This window comes from Pygocentrus nattereri, chromosome 13 (assembly GCF_015220715.1).
Source record: "Pygocentrus nattereri isolate fPygNat1 chromosome 13, fPygNat1.pri, whole genome shotgun sequence".
In the NCBI taxonomy this organism is placed as follows: Eukaryota; Metazoa; Chordata; class Actinopteri; order Characiformes; family Serrasalmidae; genus Pygocentrus; species Pygocentrus nattereri.
In genome coordinates, this window is record NC_051223.1 from 5,533,759 (window position 1) to 5,557,078 (window position 23,320).

Below are 23,320 nucleotides of genomic sequence, written 5' to 3' on the forward strand. Positions count from 1 at the left end.
CCTCCCTCTACAATATGAGTGGGGTGGAGATCACCAAGTGGTGATACTGCCTGAGTTTGATGCAAATAAGCTTATTCAGGCATGAGGTGTTAGTCAGAATCTAAAAAAAAAAAAAAAAAAGCCAGATCAAAAGTAACAGTGGTGTGTAGTCTGATATATTATACAATCTAGGTCCACTTCATCCCAGGAGCATTTTAACACTACCGTTATTATTATCCGTTGAAAAATAGCACTTGGGGCGGGCAATATGGCAAAAATACTGCATCACGATACTTCGACATTTTCATGATACACAATATGCATTATATTTCATTTCTGTGGTTTAATAAGTTGGAACAGACAAAATAGAACCTGTAATGCCACATATAAAACATTCAATAATATTAATTATGACAACATTATTATGTGACGTATTTCTTACCACGTCGAAAACCACGCGCTACATGGCAACTGCCTTGGACACTGAATTTTATCCATGTTTATAGGCCATACAGAATAAAAAACACATAAACGAGTCTTTTTGAGATTTCTTTTTTCAGATTTTCACCCAACCTTCTCCGAATTTGTTTTAGTGATTGCCAATTTCATGCGTTAACAAGGTCTTCCTCCTCCACACAGTGCCTCCAAGCAAGGAGGGTGAAGCTCCATTCCATCTTTTCAAATCGCTGCTAATGCAACATCACCGAAGATCAACACACTTGGAGAAGAATTCTAATTGCTAGTTATTTTGTGTCACCTAACTAGTTGTTTCAGCTACAGATGGCTTTGGCATCACTGGGAATGAAACCCATGATCTCCCAATGATAGAACCAACACTTATTTGTTTGCATTAGCACCTCTCTGGAAGGCCTATTTGAGACTTAATTGGTTTGAGGCAAGCGTGTGTTAAAGTAGACATGCAGATAACACCATGCTAATAGGTTTGCATTGGCTTCCATTACTTGTTAGACATTGGTCTTTTAGCTCTATTAAAGAAGAAACATCTTGCATTTAGAGTGGAACTGTGTAATCAGCATTTTTTTGTTGAACTATTCCGTGTTTTTAGACATCAGAATTATAATTCAGAACCGTTAGCCAACGTTGTTTACACACAGAGAAATTAGACCTCTGCATTTAACCCTAACCTCCAGCCCATGACAGCGCCCCCATCAGGACCTTCTTGGACAGTCCAGTGGTGGAAAAGTGTGCACTTTTGATGCTACTTGTTACGATGTGACTGAAGCCCAGACGCTCGCGGATGAAAGGTTACACTATTTATTCGATTGGCTAGCAGCCAAAGAAACAAAAAGGGGCAAAACACAACGGACTAGTCAAAGTACAGTCCAAAAGTCCGATAACAAATCCGCACAATCAGCAAAAGTACCAAAAGGGAGAGGCAACAGACGTAGTCGAAAAATCACGATTCTAAACGGTCAAAATTCATGGTAAGACAAGCAATAACAAGAAGGAATTTCCTTCAGTAAGATTCAAAGAAAACAACACCTCGCACTGACTGACTGTCAGAGCCGGGCTTAAATGCTCAGCTCTAATGAGGCACAGGTGACATTCCTCAAAAGTCTGGGGATTGTGAGCGCTGATAGGTGCGCGTGCCTGAGTCCAGAGTCACATGATCTCCCAGGGTGTTCTGGGAGTTGGAGTTCGCTCGACGAGCTGAATGCGTGACACTACTCTACTTTTTGGTATATATACTGTATTATATACCTTGTTGACAAGGTGACATTTTCTTTCCTTGCTAATAAAGCTGAAGCGAAATTCTAAAAAGTTCTAATAATAAGTGAAAATGGCAACTTTAAGGTCCCGAAGCAATTCGATACTCCTTACATCCTGTCAGCAATCAATAAATCACATGCTATGACAATAAAAGAATAGTTGTCTGTGGATGTCACAGGAGCATAAAAAACCCTGTCCGATCTTTTCATACGGACCAAAGGAAACGATGGGATAGGGTTTTTACAGTCCGGTGGTCTTCACATCAAATCAAATCGAATCAAATTTATTTGTAGCGCTTTTTACAAGGGATGTTGCCACAAAGCAGCTTCACAGAATTCCAGAAAAGACAAAGTTTTAACAAGAATGTAAAAAAAAACCCGGTGGGCAAGCCAGGAGCAACAGTGGCAAGGAAAAACTCCCTAAGAACTGAGGAAGAAACCTTTGGAGGAACCAGGCTCACCAGGGGGGACCCGTCCTCTGGTCAAACTACCTTCAGATTCAGATTCAGATTCCTTTATTGATCCCAGGGGGAAATTGCAGTTGTTACAGTTGCAGCCATTTATGTAAAAATAAACACTTTACTAATAATTTAAGACAATATATAGAATTTACAGTATGTACACCAGATTTAAGTACTCTACACACACAATTGTTGTTATTGCACATATGAACAGTTTTTTGAATCAAACACTGAGGGAGGAGTTATAGAGTTTGATGGCCACAGGTAAGAATGACTTCCTGTGGCGCTCTGTGGTGCATTTTGGTACGATGAGTCTTGAGCTGAATGAGCTCTTGTGTCTCATCACCGTATCGTAGAGTGGGTGGGAGCCATTGTTCATAATGGCCCGCAGTTTAGACAGCATCCTCCTCTCCGACACGGCCGTCAGCAAGTCCAGCTCCACACCCACAACATCACCGGCCTTGCGGATCAATTTGTTGAGTCTGTTGGCATCTGCCACCCTCAGCCTGCTTCCCCAGCATGCAACAGCATAGAGGATAGCACTCGCCACCACAGACTCATAGAAGATCCTGAGCATAGTCCAGCAGATGTTGAAGGACCTCAGGCGCCTCAGAAAATAGAGACGACTTTGGCCCTTCCTGTAGAGGGCGTCAGTGTTCTTAGCCCAGTCCAGTTTATTGTCAATATACACACCCAGATATTTGTAATCCTCCACAGTGTCCACACTGACCCCGCTGATGGACACAGGGGTCACCGATGCCTTGTCCCTCCTCAGGTCCACCACCAGTTCCTTTGTCTTTGTCACATTGAGCTGCAGGTGGTTCCGCTCGCACCATGCGTCAAGGTCCTTCACCGATACCTACAAGTAATTATACTACTGATATAAATAGCAGTAATATTAGGAGTAGTAACAGTTAGGAGTCTATGAAAACATCAATGTAGTTTTCCGGGCAGCTAGTCCAAGGCAGGTGGCGGTAGCTGGGGCACAGGCAGCTGGTCTGAAGTGGGTAGCAGGAGAGCTCGACAGTCAGTCATCCTTCAGTGTCCGGCCGGACATGTGGGCGGTTGTATACTCGGAAAAAAAAGGCAGGGAGATGGAATTAGTTTTATTCTGTCTGTTTGTACGTAAAACAGGGAATGTAAACATAAACCAACAGAGTCTAGAATTGAAGTAAATGCCTTTTTTAGTGGGTCATCTACCTTCTCAAAGTGGATATTAAAATCTCCTACAATTATTACTTTATCACTGCACACAGCCAGGTCTGCAGTGATATCACTAAATTCTTTTAAACATTCAGAGCATGGACCTGGTGGTCTGTAAATGTTAAATAATGAAAATGTTCTTTTTTGTGACCGGATTTGTAACGTGAATGGAAAGGACCTCAAAGGAAGTGAAAGTGTCACATTGTTTCTGATTAATATCCAGAGTGTTTTGGTAGATTCACATACAGTGACTTTTTACTTTTTTCTTTCCTGTCAGTCATTCGGACCCACTGTAACCATTGGATGGGGTTTTTACAGTGCTGTGGCCTCCAATGACAATTTTTTTCTTTTCCTTCCGTCATTCAGACCAAATGAAATTATTGGATGACCTTCCTGCCCACCTACCTACTTCACAACCTCCTCACATGTGTACTCATTTGTGCGTGTCTAGAGTCATACAGCTCCACACACAAACACACAGGTACCTACAACAACTTGCACTACTAAAAAAAGAAAGAAAAGAAGACGTGGAAAAGGCTTTGAACAAAAAGATGTTGAACACAGCAAGAGGTCCAACCAGAGTGAACATCGCGTGGCTTTCCAATGGTTGAGAACCCTGAGGGAAAACCAGGGTTGCAATTTTTCTGTTGGACAGGTAATTATCTGGTTTTGTTTATGGGGTAATTTTCCTTAATTTTGTAGCCAACATAGTTAGATACTTACATGGCTACATTACGTATTAGTCTAAGCTGAAATCGGCTCATTAGCCAGCTTCTTGTTTGAATTTTCCCATTGCACCTTAAATGGTACAGCACTTACATTTTGGGCTAGAATATAACTGCTGGAATGGGAAAGATTGAACAAGAAGCTGGAAAATAGGAAGCTGACTTCAGCCTCGTAATGTTAGCTAAGCTGTAGGTGCAGGCTAGCCAGCTATCTTTATCTTGTATGCAATCTGAGTGTGTGTATGTTCAACGAAATCCGCATTGTGGCTGTCATTTGATGGTATTTATCTCATGGTGGTTCCAGCGCTTTCTGTCGTGACTCTTTAGGCCATACACGTTCACATGTTTTGGGTAAATAGCTTTATAAGAAGTGCTGAAAGTAGAACTTACACTTCCTGGTTTCTACAAAATCACCTACTCCAGCTTTAATATTGATATAAATGAAAATACATCAAGGGTTTGATGATTATTGATATGGTTGATATACATACTGTGGACTAAAATGTGCTTAATTAACACTCTAAGAACTGCTTTAAATGTGAAAGTATAAGGTTTAAAGCACTGAATCATCCACATCCAGTAGACAACATAAGGGTATTATGGAGCATTACACTGGGGCATTATTTTGCCTTTCTAAATGTCTGTGGTGGGAAGATCTGAGTACTGTGTCGGTCCCCAAGTATATTCAGATAGTCAGTGGAAAAGAAAGTCTGTGTTTCCACTGCTTGCTCACTGGGATACTAGAATAGATGTACTGTGGGTTGACGTTGCCCCCCCCCCCCCCCCCCCCCGCAAACAGCGGTCAGATAGGCGGGTGATGTGCTCTGTGTTTAGCTTGTTTTTAGCTCAAATGCAAAGCACAACTATTCAAGAGTTTGAAATGCCTTGTCATGCTTTTGGTTTCTGTTATTCAATACAAGGATAATACAATGATAACTTACAACAAGAGTCTCGAACCAGCCTGTGAGTTGACTTCATATGAGCCCTTATGTGTCTCAATTCTATCTTTATATCAAAAATTGCTTTTAAATTTATTTTTACTTGACTAATCACAGGTTTTAAAACATTGCTGTAACTAGGCAACAACCTCCTGTAAGTGGTTTGGCTACACCTATTTGCAATTCTACAAAAAAGTCTGAACATGGAAAATTCCAGAACATGGAGCCTCCTTCTCTACTATCAATTAGCTGGTGCCACCTGGAAAAGACCCTCTGACTAGTGATCCCCCAGGAGCCTAAATTTGAGACATCAGATTTACACAATATACACCGATCAGGCATAACATTGTGACCACTTCCTTGTTTCTACTCTCAATGTCCATTTTATAATTACAGACTGTAGTCCATCTGTTTCGCTGATACTTTGTTAGCCCTCTTTTACCCTGTTCTTCAGTGCTCAGGACCCCCATGGACCCTCACAGAGCAGGTACTATTTGGGTGGAGGATCATTCTCAGCACTGCAGTGACACTGATATGGTGGTGGTGTGTTAGTGTTCATTGTGCTGGTACAAGTGGATCGTTCTGAATACTGCATTTTAGCTTCATTCAGAATATTCATTTCCTTTATTCTGGATGTTTTGGTTGTGTTTTTGGGAAAATGAATTCTGAATAACCACTAGATGCTAATGAAATTGCTAAAGATCTCTGGCTTTAGAAGAATATCTCCCCCCAACATGCCTAAAACTGAATTATTATTACTATTAGTTACACGGTGGACTAGTTATGTCACGATTGGCCCCGCCCTGTCCTGTCCATGTGCTTGTGTTGTGTTTACTTCCCAGTCCTGTCCATGTGCTTCTTTGTTTTGGTTTTTAGCCTGGCCCCTTGTTCTGTGACTGTGCCCCTGATTGTTCCCACCTGCGTTTCCGCCTGTCCCTTGTAACCCTTGTTTTTAAGCCCTGTGCTTTCCTGAGTTTCTTGTTGGTCTTTGTTTGATATGTTTGTTGTTTGGGATGTTGTTTATTGTTTGATATTTGAGGTTTGATGTATGTTGTTTTTCTTCCGGCCCTGTTGTTTGTGTATCAGTTTATTTTCATCATGTCTGTCTCTCCATATATCTGTGTTGGCCATTTGAACCTGGACCATTTTGACCATGACCCTGGATTTGCCCTTGATAAAAGACGCTTATCTCCGCATCTGCGTCCGCCTCCTCGCTCCGCGTTACAGCTAAGCATGATTTACTCTCATTACTGCTATTCAGCTGCTGTTAGCTTTCATTCATCTGTAGCATCATTGGCATGTGTGCATGTTCTTCTGAGAGCCACCCAGAATCTATTATGTCACTACAGATTAATAAAGTTCTGCTGAAAGGAGAATTTCACTTATTTTTCAAAACAGTCACTGAGAGCGGTTCCAGGTGAAATAGTTAATTATGGAGAATTTCATACTTTCTTTACTGTCTTTACAGGTGCAGGGAATGGAACCAGGCATAATAATACTAATAAATAGTAAAATAATTTAAAAGGAATTTTATTCGCTATCCACACGTCTTCTGAGCTGTTATATGTAATGTTGGTATAATAGTGATAAATCTGAAAAATATGCATGTACCTCAGCCTGCACAGACAGAAAGGTCCTGAAACTGCACTTAAAAAAGTTTCTCAAAACTATCAGAAAACAATGTCTCAGGCATCAGTCAGTGTATTCATTACCATTTCATATGAAATGTCCTGTGATGGAGCTTCTAGAGCAGAGGTTTCCAAAAAAGGTTTGAGGTCCAGATCTCATCACAACCACTGAATAATGAATATTGAATAGTGGATCTCATCACCACCACTGAATACTGAATATTAAATACTGGATCTCATCACCACCACTGAATTCTGAATACTGGATCTCATCGACACGGCTGAATACTTAATACTAGATCTCATCACCACCACTGAATTCTGACCACTAGATCTCGTCACCACCACTGATTACTGAATATTGAATACTGGATCTCATCACCACCACTGAATTCTGAATACTGGATCTCATCACCACCACTGAATACTGAATACTGAATCTCAACAATATTGCTGAATACTGAATACTGGATCTCATTGACACAGCTGAATACTGAATATTAGATCTCATCACCACCACTGAAAACTGAATACTGGATCTCTTCACCACCGCTGAATACTGAATACTGGATCTCATCACCACCGCTGAATACTGAATCTCTTCACCACCGCTGAATACTGAATACTGGATCTCATCACCACCGCTGAATACTGAATCTCTTCACCACCGCTGAATACTGAATACTGAATCTCATCACCACTGCTGAATACTGAATACTGGACCTCATCACCACTGCTGAATACTGAATACTGGATCTCATCACCACCACTGAATACTGAATACTGGACCTCATCACCACTGCTGAATACTAAATACGGAATCTCATCACCACTGCTGAATACTGAATAGAGAACTGAGCATAAACCACACTGAATGGCTTTGTTTACATTTTAACCATTTAACTACGTAGAAATGTTGAAAAATCAGTAAAATTCTTCTTCACAATTAGTAAAAAAAATGATATAGTACCGAGATTTTTATGGTTATTTAGACCTTACCTGAAAGGAACTTGCAAGAAAATAAACTCTGATGATAAACTTTAGTTTGTTTGTAAAGTACACTCTTAAAAAAGATGGTTCTTCAAAGGTTCTTTAGTAAAGGGAATGGTTCTATTTAGAACCATGAGTCCTATGTAGAACCATTCCATGCTTAAATGTATCTTTGCATACATGATACCGACTTTGCACTAACTGTCGCTGTGGATGAAGACAGCCAGTCAGGCTGGTTGTGTTTCAGGTGAAAAGATTGAATCCCACCTCTGTGATGCGCTCTCCTGCTGTAAACATTGAGATTTTCCACAGTGGTAAAATCATCTGGCAGACAGGATGTAGTTCGCTGCCCACTGCTGAACTTTGACCTTTTACACTGGCCGCAGGTGGGGGCGGGGGGAGGTCTCGGTGCTCTGAAGACATCTCCAGATGACTATAAGCACCACACACGTCACGGTCCCACTATCTGATCCTCTCAGATGCCACGGGAACCGGTCCATGACTTTCACCTCATTGCATGCCCTGCTGTCTGTAATCTACGTTCAGACTCATAAACCAGAAAAGACAGCGGCTTACGACATCACCAGACCAAACAGCAGTGAATTCATTGCTGTAAACGCATTTTATGAAGGACCCTGGTTTAACAATTAGAATACCAAACAGCTTACCACCTTAAAGCGATCAGCATAGTGCTGTTGATATCACGTTACATTGAGTACTGAGTGCTGAATTCCCACCTACTCCAACAAAATCACATACATTAGACTGCAAGCATTGCTTACTTTTTTTTAAATTTGAGAAATAAAAATACACGTAGGGGAAGTTCTGCAAGCGAAAACATGCATAGGTGTAAAATTCCTGTGTTATTGACACTTGTTAATCCACCTCACTGCTGGGAGTAAAAATAGAAAGTGTAGTAAGAAGAGGAGGAACAGCCAGATGGGGGCGTTAACCTTTACGGAAAAAGTGCCTGATGAGGGTTTCTGAGAATGTACATCCTCTTCGAAAGAAGTGCCATCTGATAGGATGTTGAAACATGATTCATAACTTACTGTAAACACATACTGTGAAAACAGAAGAATGACCAAGTCGATGTAAGTGAAGCCAACCTGTGAAGGCGTTCAGAGCAGTCACTCACTGTACCGTGTTATCATTTACATTTACATTTACATTTACAGCATTTAGCAGATGCTCTTCTCCAGAGCGACTTACAAGAAGTGCTTTGTCTGTCTACAGAAAGTATCTTTGCTAGTTACCAATAGGTTAGAGAAAAAGACGGTCCTGAGCTCAGATACTGATAGAAACAAATAGGTCACTGTAGATACCCAGAAAAAAGAACCAGAGTTGAACGCAGAACTCTGAGCCATTCAATGCAATACAATAACAATAAGATACAATACAATAAATAAAATAAAATAAGTGCAGCTTATAGTTCAATGCTCATTTAAGTGCTGTGTAAAGAGATGAGTCTTCAGTCAGACAGCAAGAGACTCTGCTGTTCGGACAGCCAGTGGGAGTCCACCACCTGGGCGCCAGTACAGAGAACATTCTCGACGCTTGTCTTCCGTGCACCTTGAAGGATGGCAGGTCAAGCCGAGCTGTACTTGAAGCTCGAAGGGCTCGTGGTACAGTTCGAGATTTCACCATTGCCATCAAGTAGGTAGGGGCTGGTCCATTTTTGGCTTTGTAGGCCAGCGTTAGGGTTTTAAATCTGATGCACGCAGCTACAGGAAGCCAGTGAAGGGAGCGCAGCAATGGGGTGACGTGGCTGAACTTGGGCAGATTGAAGACGAGTCGTGCTGCCGCATTATCAAATTTATTCTATCAACATTGTGTTAAATGAACATCTTGATGATATAAAGAAGGAAGAATTCTGGAAAAAAAAAGCTTCTACAATGAGCAGAATGTATATACAGGCAAGACATTTCGAAAGCCTAAAGCACGGAAGCCTCTCTTATTCTTCAAAGCATAACATGGAACAAGTAATCAAAGCTACATGCAGTAAAAATACTTCTGATGTTCAATGTTTCTTGCCTGGAGCCAGATTGGAATCCCACAAGATTTTTTTTGCAAGGAAAGACAAATTCTAAAAACACAAGTAGTCTATAGCAGATAAAGAAAACTCTCAAAAGTGCTTCATTTATTCATTTACACATTTTCAGAGGAGTAAGACGTTTCATTGCGTTAAGACTTAAGATCTCAAAGAACTCAAACCAATGCATTACAAAAGGAACATAAAACAAATGATCTGAAAATGCAGTAACACTGTATTTGAAGGCCACCTACATAGGCACTACATAACGCAAGCATAAGCAATGAATATCATATGTAAAAGGAATACTAGAATACCAATATAAAAGCTTCTACCAGTTATTGCAAGATGTTTTCTGAAGTAAATGATGTATTACAGTAAATGATGTATGACTGATGTTTGTTGCATTATAACACTGTTGCGAAGAATCATCAATTAATGGAACTTATAAGGGCGAGGGCTAGTCAAAGCTGCACTATGTAAGTTTTGGGGATTTGGAGACCCCTCTGGTGGAAATATGTAACTGCATAAAATGTGCGGGTGAACATTTTTTTTAATGTAGGTGTGCTTCAGACCCATTTCCTGAGCAGATGAATCTGATGATTGAAAGAGAATTCAAAGAAAACTCGGTGAAGAACTTGGTGAAGGAGGTGTCTTCTAAGGGTGGAAGAGAATTAACTACTGTTTTCATCAAATCTTTAATAGTAGAATGTTGATTATGGGATCATAATAATAATACAAATGATACTGCAATATAATGACATTTGCCCCTATAATAATAATCAACGGGGCAGTCGTGGGCTGGAGGATGGGAACCAGTCTTGTGACCGGAAGGTCTCTGGTTTGATCCTCTGAGCCGACAGTACATGACTGAAGTGCCCATGAGCAAGACACCTAACATCCAACTGCTCCCCGGGTGCCATGGATAGGTCTGCTCAATGCTCTGGACAAGTGTGCTCACTGCCCCCTCGAGTGTGTGTTCATTAGTGTGCATGTATGTGGGTGTTTCACTGCACGGATGGGTTAAATGCAGAGGTCTAATTTCACAGTGTGCACAGTTGGCCAGTGGTTCTGAATTCATTCATTCATTCATTTGAGACCTAAACATAGAGCTAAACCTAGTTTTTGACTCTGTGCATGTGACGTCAATATGTAAAGGTTGGGATAGTGTGGTGGTTAACACCTCTGCTGTCTACGCAGTAGACTGGGGTTCAATCCCCACCTGGGTAAGCACCCTACACTATTCCAATAAGAGTCCTTGGGCAAGACTCCTAACACTTGGTCTACCTGTGTAAAATGATCAAATTGTAAATTGCTCTGGATCAGAGCATCAGCCAAATGCCATAAAGAAATTTGACATGGTCAGAAAAAAACTCCTGTGACCTCAATAACACTACTCTCAGTTTTAACCAAGGAAATCCTACAGAATACCATATATCAGGTCTATGGAAGTAATAATTTTCAGACATCTTTCCTCGTATGTATGAAAATCATGTCCTTGAGTAAAAACAAAAATACTCTTAAATATAAAATCCAATATTACTCCAGTAAAAGATCCATGTCTCTATTTCTATCAAAAAGTAAAAAAAAGTAGAAAATGACTTCCTTTGAAAATTTCTTGAGCTTCAAAGTAAACAAACTGAGTTATTAGTTATTTTGAGTTTTTTTTAATAATTATTATTTTGAAAAGGGCTCCTTAACTGTATTTCTGTACTTATATTCAAGTAGAAATACAGAGAACTGATACAAAGCATTCTTACCTCGGCCCATTATTTGGAAGCTGTTTATAAATATTCAAGTGTTGCTTTATATGTTATTTAAACTGAATGCATGTGTTATAAAGCCCCCATGTAGGCAGCCTTCAAAAACAGCATTACGGAAAATGCTATTCGACGGTTAAACAGTGAAACCTTCCAGCCATGTCTACAGCATTCAAATTCACGCGCAAGCTATCTGCTCCTTTATGACTGATAACATGTGGACAGCAGGCAGTGAATTAAACAGAATATTATAACATCACTTTTATATGAAGAATGCACTACAGATGAAAACTGTAAACATAAATTGCAAAATAACATCACAGTCTCAGTCCACAATTGATATAATTTGAGGCGGTTTAAGGAGAAGATACTGAATATACCCTAACCCATCTTATTGCAGTGGTTATTTATTATTTATTTAGTATATATGACAGATACCTGATATAATACTGGGCAAACATTGAGGCTTGATGAAACATTTTTCATGATAACTTCACATTATGGTGCTTTAATTACATTATTAATTCTGTTTGTAGGCAAAAGTCTAGCAAGCATGCTTGAAAATGTATTTACAAAATCTACTTTATTTTGTTGCTATAAACCCCTGTAAGTACATAGATAACCTGGACATTTGACATAAATTTGGTCACAGTGCACATGAAGTGCAACTTCATGAAGCATACATAAAAAGTATGACTACATGCAATGAAAGACGACCGTATATCGAGTACTACTACCAACTGTGAACTAAAACAGCACTACTAAGGCCATACCTCTCCTATTAAATGCTCTAGGTAGAGGTAATGTACTGTTTATGTATGCCTTACGCAGTTGCACATACTGCCCAATGTGACTCCGTGCCTCCCGTGAAATTGATCAGTGTCTGCTCGACTCATTCCATCTCCCTGCTGTAAACTGGCAGGCCACAAACTGGGGATTTATAAATAGTGCAAAGCAAAGTGAGGCCTCAAGACAAATTGAGGAGACTAGTTACAGCAGCTTAAAAGTGAAGAAGAATACATTGGTAGGGAATTTGGGTAAAAATAATGAGAAACTTTTATGGTAGTATCGAAAAAAGGGTCTCTTTGGAAAGTGATCTTAGATATACAAAAAATCCTGTGAATCTTAGGAGAGGGAAAAAAGAAAGCACTGGTCTGGTGAATCCAAAATCTGCCAAAGGACAACAGTTTGAGTTTTGAGCAAGGAACAGGGTGACAAACGAGAAGACGGATCTGCTCCAAAAACAGACATTGAAAAAGTGATAAAACGTCAATCCCAGACACCACAGAACACTGTTTCATTGTTTTTAAACCTCAGCAACTCCTTAACAGAAATGTGCAAACCCATCAAACACAGTGCTTTTTGGGAGCATCAGGGTTGTTATGTTTGTGCAGGTGATGCTCCGTTTGAACACTTCTTCACTTTCCTCTTAAAAGGAACTGACAAATGAGCATTGTCTGCCCACTATACTATTGATTCCCTCAGTGCTGCCGCCTCTGAGCTTGAGAGGTCCCGTCTGGCTGTGGGTGCAGAACGGAGAACTACCTCATTTGTGACCTCTACCGGGACTACCATCATTCGGCCTTGTGGTCGGCGGTAGGTCACTGGGACCATCAGCCTTGATGAAGTGGGGTTGGATCGCATAGGTCTGGCCTGAAGCTCCAGAGCCATAGCCAGCTCTGGGTTGCTGCCGTAAAGGGCGTTCATCTTGCACGCTATCAGGCCTTCCGTTTCTGGCGGTTCCTCGTCCTCCTGCCGCCTCACCTTCTTCCTCCTGGACCGGCGCATGAAGCTGGCATGCCGGATGGAGCGTTTGAGGAGATGTTTGCGGTACGATCTCTGTATCACTGTGGCTGCCCGTTCTTCCTCTTTCCTCTTCAAAGTGGTGGTGATGGGCTCAAAGGAGGCAGGACTGGGGTTGTTCATCATGAACTTGGCCTCGATACTCACCCTCATGGCTGCCATCTCAGTGGTGTCACCCAGGACCTCTTGAGTGACCGCCAGCAGAATGTCCAGGCAGTGGATTTTGTCTCCCGTTACAACAGGCAGATCCATGCTGACCAGTCTGAGTCTGTTGGGTTTGGGAATACGCAAAGGTTCCTGCAGTGCATCGACGAAGTCGAACACACGGTCATAGTCCAGAAATTGTGTGCCTTCGACATCAAACTTCTCCCAAGTCTCGTCAAACATCTCAAAGTCCTCCTCACACAGTGGGTCGCTACTCTCCTCTTGGGCCACGTTGAAGTTCTCCAGGATGATGGCAATGTACATGTTCACCACCACTAAGAAGGACATGATAATGTAACTGCAAAAGAACATAATACCCATGCCTGGATTCCCACAGTTTCCCCTCACATCTGATCCAGGGTTTTCAACGTCAGGGTCACAGTCAGGAGGACCGCTGTTGAGCATGGGGAGCAGAAGCCCGTCCCAACCAGCTGAAGTAGTGATCTCAAACAGGCAGATGATGCTATTTCCAAAGGTCTCAAAGTTAAAAATGTCATCAATGCCAGCCTGCTTTTTCACATAGGCAAAATTAGACATTCCAAAAATGGAGAAGATGAACATGATCAGGAACAGAAGTAGGCCGATATTGAAAAGGGCGGGCAGTGACATCATCAGGGCAAATAAAAGCGTCCTAATGCCCTTCGCTCCTCTGATGAGACGGAGCACACGACCGATCCTGGCCAAGCGGATGACACGGAATAGAGTGGGGGACACAAAGTACTTCTCAATTATGTCCGACAGCATGAGACCTTGGGTGAGAAGAGATAAAACCAATATGAGAATGCAGCCTAAGTGTATCAGCAATAAATGGAACAGCACTGAAATATGAGCAGATGAACTGAGAGCACTCCAAAACATTGGCCCAATCCCATTTCTTATTTTTACCCCTACCCCTTGTTTTTGAGTGTCACCTTGCCCCTTGGAACTGAGTTGCAAGGGGTAGGGGTTAAAATCTTCCCCTAGGAAATGGGACAACCCTCAAAACAGAGGAGGGTAAAGTTCAGCTCCTCACTGCTGGGCTTTAGTTACATTTTGGGAATCCTGTGCCTTCAAAGAGGGGGGATACAACAATGATTTATTGTCCCCCACCACCTAATTCTTCAATGATATGAATCTGAAGTCAGCTATTCAATAGCTTCTTGTTCAAACTTTACCAGAAGAAAAGGACCATGTTACATGGAAATGAGCTTATACTAAGATAATACATTGGTTATCATAATTTTTTAAAGGAGAAAATAACTCACATTTGTGGGTTTCTTTGGTTGCTTGTGCAGCCATCTTGCTAGGGTTGAATGATTTGGATAAAATATCTGCTTGCATTTTTAAAGGATTGATATTGCAACTGCGATTTAAATTGCGATTATATTCTATAAATTGAGGTTCGGGTCTATTTTATTTTGACAAGGCCAGAATATTAACCTTTACTAGGTTAAAGCTTGACCCTTTAATGTATGTACCAGACTGCCAGTAAGTTGTGCTTGTGATGTCACAAAATATGGAGATACAGTTCCCTCTGATTGCTCTACTTTATGTAGACAGTTCTCAAATTCTGCTTTATTTGGTTACATTTTCCACTCTTAAAACTGACAGCGTTTTTGATGATGTAGGCTGTAATTTAAAAAAAATGCAGCTCAAGTGAAAATTGCACTCACTTAGATTGCGGTTTCGATACAAAAACGATTAATCTTTCAGCCCTACATCTTGCCATTTTTTTTCTAAAACACTCTGTCTGGAGTGAGCCTTTGAAAAACCTCCATTTGGAGGGCCATGTAGCCAACACTTCGCCCTATCCCTCTATCTCAACAAAAATCAGGACACCCTACCCCTAGGCGTGAACACGCAAAGCGGAGGGGTAAGGGCTACGTGGTAGGGGCGAGGGGTGAAATGGGATTGGGCTGTTGAGTATAGTTCAGTCAAGCTCTACCCTGTCTCACTCTGAACTGTCAAAATGCCAACTGCTCGGAACTTACCAGCTATAGAAAGGATGACAACGATGAAATCAAAGACATTCCATCCGACAGTGAAGAAGTATTGTCTGAGCGCAAACATCTTAAGCACACACTCCCCAGTGAAGACAACAATGAAAATTAGGTTGATCTGGTAAAGAACATCCTCTTTCTCTTGACTCTGGTCATCTGTCTCCACCATCATGGTCACCATGTTGAGGCAAATGAGCACCATAATGAAGATATCAAAGAACTGTTGGGTGATGAAATCAAAAACTATGCCCTGGATCATATTCTGGAAGGGAAACACCATTATGGAGCCATCAGGAAAGAGATATCCTTAAACACAGTGAGGTCAATCAAATTGTTCTGTTCTTCAGTTAGAGAAGAGAATGGAGGCTAAATGAGAAAAGAAGAAAGTGAAATGTACTGGTTTCTACCTACCGAAGGGCGCGGTATGGGCTTGACTGGCTTCTTGGAACCCAGCTTCTTCATGGCGTTGTAGTACTTTTTCTGTTCCTCTGTCATGAAGAGATCTTCTCCTCCAAAGTACAGAACAAACAACAAATAAACAATTATTCTTTCTGCCAAAACTAAGTCAGCTCTTTACAAAGACAAAGGATATTAAAGACCCAGGGAACCTAAATCTGTGTTTTCTAATTAGGTTAATCTTGTTCTCGCAGGCCAAGAGTAAACATGTATTAAGTATAGCAGTTCAGTGATGTTCAATGACCAATAAATGACTGATATAATTTACCATATTTCTCTCCTCTGGGTGTAAAGTGGGTGGTCCTAAGCTTGGCTAACGCATCCATAAGCATTCCCCTGACCAATCACAAGGCTGACATCTGTTGCCCCGCCCACACAGAACAGTTTCAGAGTTACAGAAACTTGCCGAGCTAAAGCTAACCCAGCACAACCAAAAGCTAGCAAGCTAAACCACCTGTCTGTAGTTGCCTGTTGCAGTTCACTCATTTATCCTTAGACTATCCATAACGCCGTTCGTCTGCTGCTTCGTTTGCATGCTGCTTTGTTTATCCATCTGTTCGTCCATTCCTTCGCTTGTTCCGTCAATCCATTTGTTTGCTCGCTCTGTCTGTCTGTCTCCATGTCTGCTCATCTGTGAATTTTTTCATCCAGTTACTGTCACATAAAAGCTGGACAATGGCTGTAGTTCTGTATGAGTTCTGTATGAGTTCTGTATGAGTAGGAGTGTTGGACAAAGACCTGTCAATCAATCTGCTCATTAGCCACACCCACACAGTTATCAGGTCTGATTATTTTATATACTTGTGATTCAAGCTTTGTTGAATGTTCAGTATAACTCTAAAGTTTAGTGTCACACAAACATAATAGTAATATTTTACTCCGTGTTCCCTGGGGCTTTAATTTTAGAAAGAAGTGATGCTCATCTTTTGCTTTTGCTGATTGAAGTTGTCAATGATGACACCAATGAAGAGGTTGAGAGTGAAGAAGGAGCCAAATATGATGAAGATGACAAAGTACAGGTACATGTAGATGTTGATCTCATATGACGGCTGCTCCTCTACCTGCAAGGAAAGTCATGCTGTGGTATGTTTCTAATTCATAAACAAGTTCTGAAACAATGCACCAAAAGGACAAAACAGTACCTCTCTGGAATCCACTGCAGCATACATGATGTCCATCCAGCCTTTGAATGTAGCCTATGACCAGAACAGCATCTATGAATGTTGGTCTACCACAAAGCTATACAGTAATAAGGTCAATGTGCAGCATTACCTTATATCCTCTGAAGCAAATAAAAAAAGATGAAAACATGAAATTTATACCTTGCAATAGTTTTTAACAATATTTTTCAAGGGGCAGATCAAAACAATGATTGCATAACATTTACAAGTCAAACCATTCTGAAATAATCTGAAAGCTCGATTTAGTTTCCATACTAAAATACATACTATGTAAATCCTGTAGTTCAATAGACTTGAGCAAAGCATGGGAAAACTCACCACTTGCAGCAGGGAGAGGTAGCCCAGTCCCACATTGTCGTAGTTGACCTTGACATTGACCCAGCGTGCCTCATTGGTGGACATTAGTTCCATGCAGTCGCTCTTGTTGTTCACTTCCTCGATGGGGAAAAGCTCATCTGTGGTGGTGTTAATGCAGCGGTAGAACTTTCCAGCAAAAAGATTCACCCCCATGATGCTGAAGATGAGCCAGAAGATTAGACACACCAGCAGCACGTTCATGATGGAAGGAATGGCACCCACCAACGCGTTCACCACCACCTGTATGGAAGGGCACAACAAGCACTGAGCGTCAACCAAACTGTACATTTCCACTCCCTCTGAAAATCAAGACTCTCAATGTCTGAATGTCTCAGAATTTTTATGTTCCAGCATGTGACCTTAGATCTGCAGAAACTGGCCTTTTGCACTTCTATAAAACACTGAAAACAGCGAGAGGCCTCTTTTACTTATTATGCGTCTGAACTGTGGACCTCTAAGTCTATGCTCAGACTGCAGATACATTGGATTTGTTTCTCAATTCAGATCTTTTGAGATAACTCTCCGCATGGACAGACTTCACCAGCCTATCTCTATGGGTTGCTGTGGTAAAGACGTAGGCGTCAGTAACTACATAGCTATATTGGATATATATCCACTATATATTGTGGATTTCTGGATGCTGGAGAGATGGAGGTGCATCATTTCACCCTCCAAACAATTGCTTCTGTCACTCTAGATTTGACATTGATGTTGAATGAAGAAAAAGACACTCTGAAATGCGATTTGAGCTGCCACAGCGTCCAGACTGAGACGTATCTGTATCCATCTGTAAATCCACCCTTGGTTTTTTGCTGTCCAGACTATCAAAAATCAATCTGCATACAATCTAAATATGCAAGAAATCGGGTTTGGGTTGGCAGTGTGAACAAGGCCTACTACAGCTTGTATGTAGCAGTCAAATAATTCAGTACATACTTTAATAAAACATTTGAATGAATATGAGAACAGCCTCACTGTCAACTTTATCTGCTATGGAATGTATTATTATTAGTAGTAGTAGTACTATTAGTATTAGTACAATACACTGAGAGGTTCTCACCCTCATTCCTTCAAATCTGGACAGAGCACGTAGAGGTCGAAGAGCCCTGAGAGTTCTGAGTGATTTGATTGGTCCCAGCTCAGAATAGCCCAACAGATTGGCTGTTAAACTGATAAGTGACACCTGAAAAAGAAAAGCGCGAAGAAAAGAGAGTGCCCCTACAGAGACTCTGAATAAAACAAATAAATGTAAACAAGAGAACTACTCAGAAGAACAGTCTGCTCTGTTAAAAAGGACGGATGAACTCACATCAACAATAAGAAAATCCAGCCAACACCAGGCATTGGTGAAGTAAGTCTTAAAGCCGTATGCAACCCACTTCAGCAACATCTCTACTATGAAAATATATGTGAAGACTTTATCGGCATACTCCAAGATGATCTTGATCACCCTCCGGCGCTCAATATAAATGTCCTCAAAGGCCTGAGGAAACAACAATTGTAATTCAGGTACAAAAAGAACTGTAGAAAAAAAACCTAAACAGTGCTTCTAAAGTGCTGCATCTTTCAGAAGGTATATGCAGCAAACGTCACTGCAGACTAGAGTACTAGAGTACTAGGACTAGAGTAGTTCATTATGTATGAGCTGATTTCTTTAATTCTGAAAGAGGACACACCAGTGCTCCACTGCTGAGGAGAATCATGAAGATGATGAAGGTCTCAAAGTAGTCGTGCTCCACAATGGTGTAGCAGGTTCTGCGCAGATTCCACCAACTCTTTCCCTTGCCCTGCGTGATGTCCACATTTAGACATGGACATCGCCTCACGCAGTCTGCCATGAAGGAGAGGGAGGCAAGAAATGATCAACAACGTCTTTGGAGTACTTTCTGCAGACAAACTGGGATGTTCCCTGGATTTCTGCATGTTATAGTGTTGGACTGGCATGCTTGGATAAGACACTCACTTTCAGTAAAACAGGCCTCTGGATCATCAGGCTCTGGCTCCTCCTCCTCTTCTTCCTCAGGTGGGGGCTCTGGAGGCCTGTAGTCTACTGTGCTGCACATTGAAGATTCTTCATCATTGAGACCACCCTGACCCAACAAGAGAGCGAGAGATGATTGAGATACTAATAAACGCCATTGCTGCAAAGGTATTGCAAAGGAAATAGAGAGAACAAGTATAGTTGAATACCTTCTTTTCGCTCTTGGTCCCCTCATCTGACGAATCCTCTGACTCTTCGTCATCTTCAACATCAGACTCCCCCTTGGCAATGGGCACGTTCAGCGTTGGAGACTCCAGACAGTTGGTCAAACCATCTGCCATCTTCCCTCCATCAAGGTGGTTTAAGGCAAGAGTATCCTTTTTGTCCCCATCACCTCCTTGTCCTCCTCCCCCGTCATCATCAGCAGGTTTTCTGCCCAGGATCCGGCGGACAAGGCCAACAAAGAAGGCCTTGACCCAGTCTATGCCCCTAGTGATGCGGCCGATGGCGATCTGAAGGTTGTTCATCTCCCCGTCGTCATCACCTGCTGCGAGATTGTCCCCACTGAACGAGCTGAGCAGCAAAGCAAGGAACAGGTTCAGCACCTGAAAGAGGGAGAATAATACAAAACAAGCAAAGTTTACTCAAACGTAAAAGCTCAAGCTCCCATATTTTGTTTTAGCTCAACTAAATCAAGTCTGTCACACATAAAAGCGAATGTTTCCCACATAATACTCAACTATTTTACGTTTTTTAAAGATTTTTTTTGATGATTATGCACATTTAAATGCCATTTTTGAATTGAATCAACTTCACTGCTGTTGGTTTTAATTGATTCTTGCTCATTGATGTTACTCAACAAATGTGTACGAATGAGTGGAACTCAGCACGCTGCACAAAATTGGCTCATCAGTTAAACCTAAAAAATGACCCCATTACCAAGTAAATTTACCAGATTTATTTAATCTATTAAATAGTTTAAAAACATGATTCTTTTAAGCAATGTCACTTTTTGAGTTGAATAAATATACAGGGTGAGTCAAAAGTCACAGGACACCGTTTTATTTTATTTTATTGTTTATGCTGTCACAAGCCTCCATGATGTGATGCTGAAGGTGGTGTTTATTGCAGATTTTCTCAGCATACACAATTTGTTTGAGAGATGTTCCCACAGATAAAAGTCAAGAATACAATAAAAAATAAAATATAATAAAATGTGTCCTGTGACTTTTGACTCCTGTAGTTGAAGTGCTTGTTAGCACAGGTTGATCTGATTAGCCATTTTTTTCAGTGTGTGCTGCTTAAGTGAAATCTGGGAGAGATTCACTCAAAAGAGGCCCCAAATATTCTGCAATAACTCTTGCTAGGAAGAAGCAATCTGAACAAAACACCATGCAATGTGCTCCTCGGTATATGGAGCTTCGATCAAGCTGGGATGCCCCTGCGTTGGCGCGATGAGCTAGGTGCCGGACAGCCGTCGCATTGTTTAACCTCTGTTTGCAACTTCTGGGAGCAGACCCCCGTACCCCTTCATGTGTCTGGCAGAAAATGGAGATCATGTCCTGCATCGCATGCAATGTAATTAATGACTCATACGTCACGGTATGTAGGGTTTTTTTGTTCAGATTGCTTCACCCTTACAGGAGTTACAACAGAATATTTGGGGCCTCTTTCAAGTGAATCTCCCTGTACACTGTGTTTTGTTAACATGATCTTGTTCCATTTTTTAGGGCAATTTTTTTGTTATGTTGTGTGAAATTATTCTACAGCATAGTTCAAATCAAAGTGAATCTGAGTGAAAAGGTTTTTCATTCAGTGCAATGCCTCAACCAGCTTTAGCAATGTTTCACAAACTGGACACACCTCACTGGCCCCACAGCAATGAGAGCTAATCTTTTTCAATCATCAATGGTGTGACTGGTATACATAACAGGTATTAGGTTTATGTCGTGTCTGTAATGACGAGGAGTCAATAAATATGATGTTGTCTGCAGGTCTGTTGGAGAGTGGCTATCTTTAGTGTCTAAAGCCGGTTAGCCCACTTCTGGGTTCCTATTTCCTTGCTTAAGATATAGATCATGGTTACAGCAGTCTGGGGGAGGCAGCTCTAGGGCCTCAATGTTTGTGAGGCAAGGGAAAAAGAGCTGACGGATAAAAAAGATGATGGAAAAACATGGACAGAATATGAAAGAGAATAAAGTAAAACTATAAAGTTTGAATCCAAAGTAAAACACAAGTATGGCTCTATTCACTTCTCCAACTCGCTCCAGGATAAGCCCACAAGAGTTTCTGCTGAGCAAATAATAGTTGTAAATACAAATCACTGTACATACCTAAAAAACAACAGTTTGACAACAATATTCAGACTCAAATTTGGTCAAAGATTTTGTAACAGCTGGTTACAACTATTAATTATTGAATTAATTAAACAGTTAACATAACTGGAAGGTCAATGTTTGCAAAGGGTTTTATGGAGACCTAAAAAAGACGTTTGCCAGGCCAGTGTCATTGGTGTGTTCATTAATTTAGGGGGGTGGAGCTTCTAGAAGAGCACTAAAGGGAGGCTTGCATTTGTTTTCTATTACCGTCCTCCAGACCCGCTCCACCTTTAACTCAAACTCAACGAGGCCAAGCCGCAGTACCGATGCAATTCATAATACTTTGAAAAAGAACTTCAGCCACGATTTCCACCCTACCTTAAGCATGTGAGTTTGTGCTCATACTTCAGTCCTATACCTCTGCAGCTGAGCTCCATGATGCCCACAATAAGTGAAAGCTGAAACTGAACCAGATTTATCAGGCAGGAACTAATTTCACCACAGATTTATCACTCAGCCTTATCCAGGCACCGGCACCGTTTCTCCAAATACGCCAGCAAAACGTTTCTGTAACGTTAGATGCTTCAGTAAAGAAACTCCTAAACCATTAAACTGGCAAAAGTTGAGACCACTATCTTGCAACAACTCAAAGAGAAGTTGTTGATCTAATTTTTCCTACACATTAATCTTTGAATTGCATTGCTTAACTCATAATTCATTTGCAACTTGTGTAATTGATTCTATTAGCTTTTTGGATTTATCTCAAAATTACACGAACTACGGTCATGAGAAAGTGGTTTTTACCTTAAATTGATATGGGTACTTAATGGACACCTAACCCAAAGTTTTATTACACACTTCTATTACCCAAGAAAAGCTCCATTAACGAATAACAAGCCTTAGTATGTAATAAGCCTGGAATGTTAAGGGGTTAAAACACGTTTTTGGATGGACAAAATATAAACCGCTCAAGTCTCTCTGTGCAAAGTTTAACGCTGTCTGCCCTTAAAGGTGAATTTCATTTTTTTAAATTTAAACAATTCAATGGTTACAATGTAAACAAAGTCATTCGGAGCGGTTTGGTGTGAAATTCTCCTTTCTAGAGAAACGCATCGAGTCAGAACTGTTCACAGTGGTGGCGATAGGAACCAGACGTCCACCTCTAAAAGCTCCCTCACAGAAAGCTGTTACATGAAATTGGTGATGAATGCTCTGCTTGATGTCTGAGGCATTTTTTATGATTGTTCTTCCATAAGCTTTTGACCTAAACCATGTCAAATACTACATTAATTATGTAGCAATATTGAGAAATCTATGAAAATCCCCCTTTGAATAACTGTAATAATCCATATCACCTACACGAAAGCGATCTAAAGAGTGAGGGTGACGGAGAACACACAGCAGGTTAGCTCTGCTCACAACAGCTGCTTCTAAAATATTTTAAAGCTACACCAGATGCCCAAGATGAGAAGCCAAGTGGAGCCACTGATATTTGAGCCCACATGACATTGTCCAACCTCCCTAATCGATGTAGAAGAGAGTGAAAGGAATGATATGCCGTTTGTGACCCATGCCATTTCAGTGACCAATCCGCC

The 23,320-nt window shown here is 41.1% G+C and overlaps 1 protein-coding gene across 1 annotated transcript in view; it reads right to left on the reverse strand.

Moving 5' to 3' along the window:
* Window positions 1–10,722: 10,722 nt before the first annotated feature.
* scn4aa (sodium channel, voltage-gated, type IV, alpha, a) overlaps window positions 10,723–23,320 on the reverse strand; it is a 52,418-nt gene continuing 39,820 nt past the window's right edge. The window contains exons 16-26 of the mRNA XM_017710591.2: window positions 19,617–20,012; window positions 19,390–19,516; window positions 19,103–19,257; window positions 18,736–18,909; window positions 18,487–18,609; window positions 17,388–17,666; window positions 17,031–17,084; window positions 16,812–16,949; window positions 15,844–15,948; window positions 15,424–15,694; window positions 10,723–14,202 (exon numbers count right to left, since the gene is read on the reverse strand). Coding sequence (XP_017566080.1) covers window positions 12,911–14,202; window positions 15,424–15,694; window positions 15,844–15,948; window positions 16,812–16,949; window positions 17,031–17,084; window positions 17,388–17,666; window positions 18,487–18,609; window positions 18,736–18,909; window positions 19,103–19,257; window positions 19,390–19,516; window positions 19,617–20,012 — 3,114 coding nt within the window. The 3' untranslated portion in view covers window positions 10,723–12,910. The remainder of the gene's footprint in view (window positions 14,203–15,423; window positions 15,695–15,843; window positions 15,949–16,811; window positions 16,950–17,030; window positions 17,085–17,387; window positions 17,667–18,486; window positions 18,610–18,735; window positions 18,910–19,102; window positions 19,258–19,389; window positions 19,517–19,616; window positions 20,013–23,320) is intronic.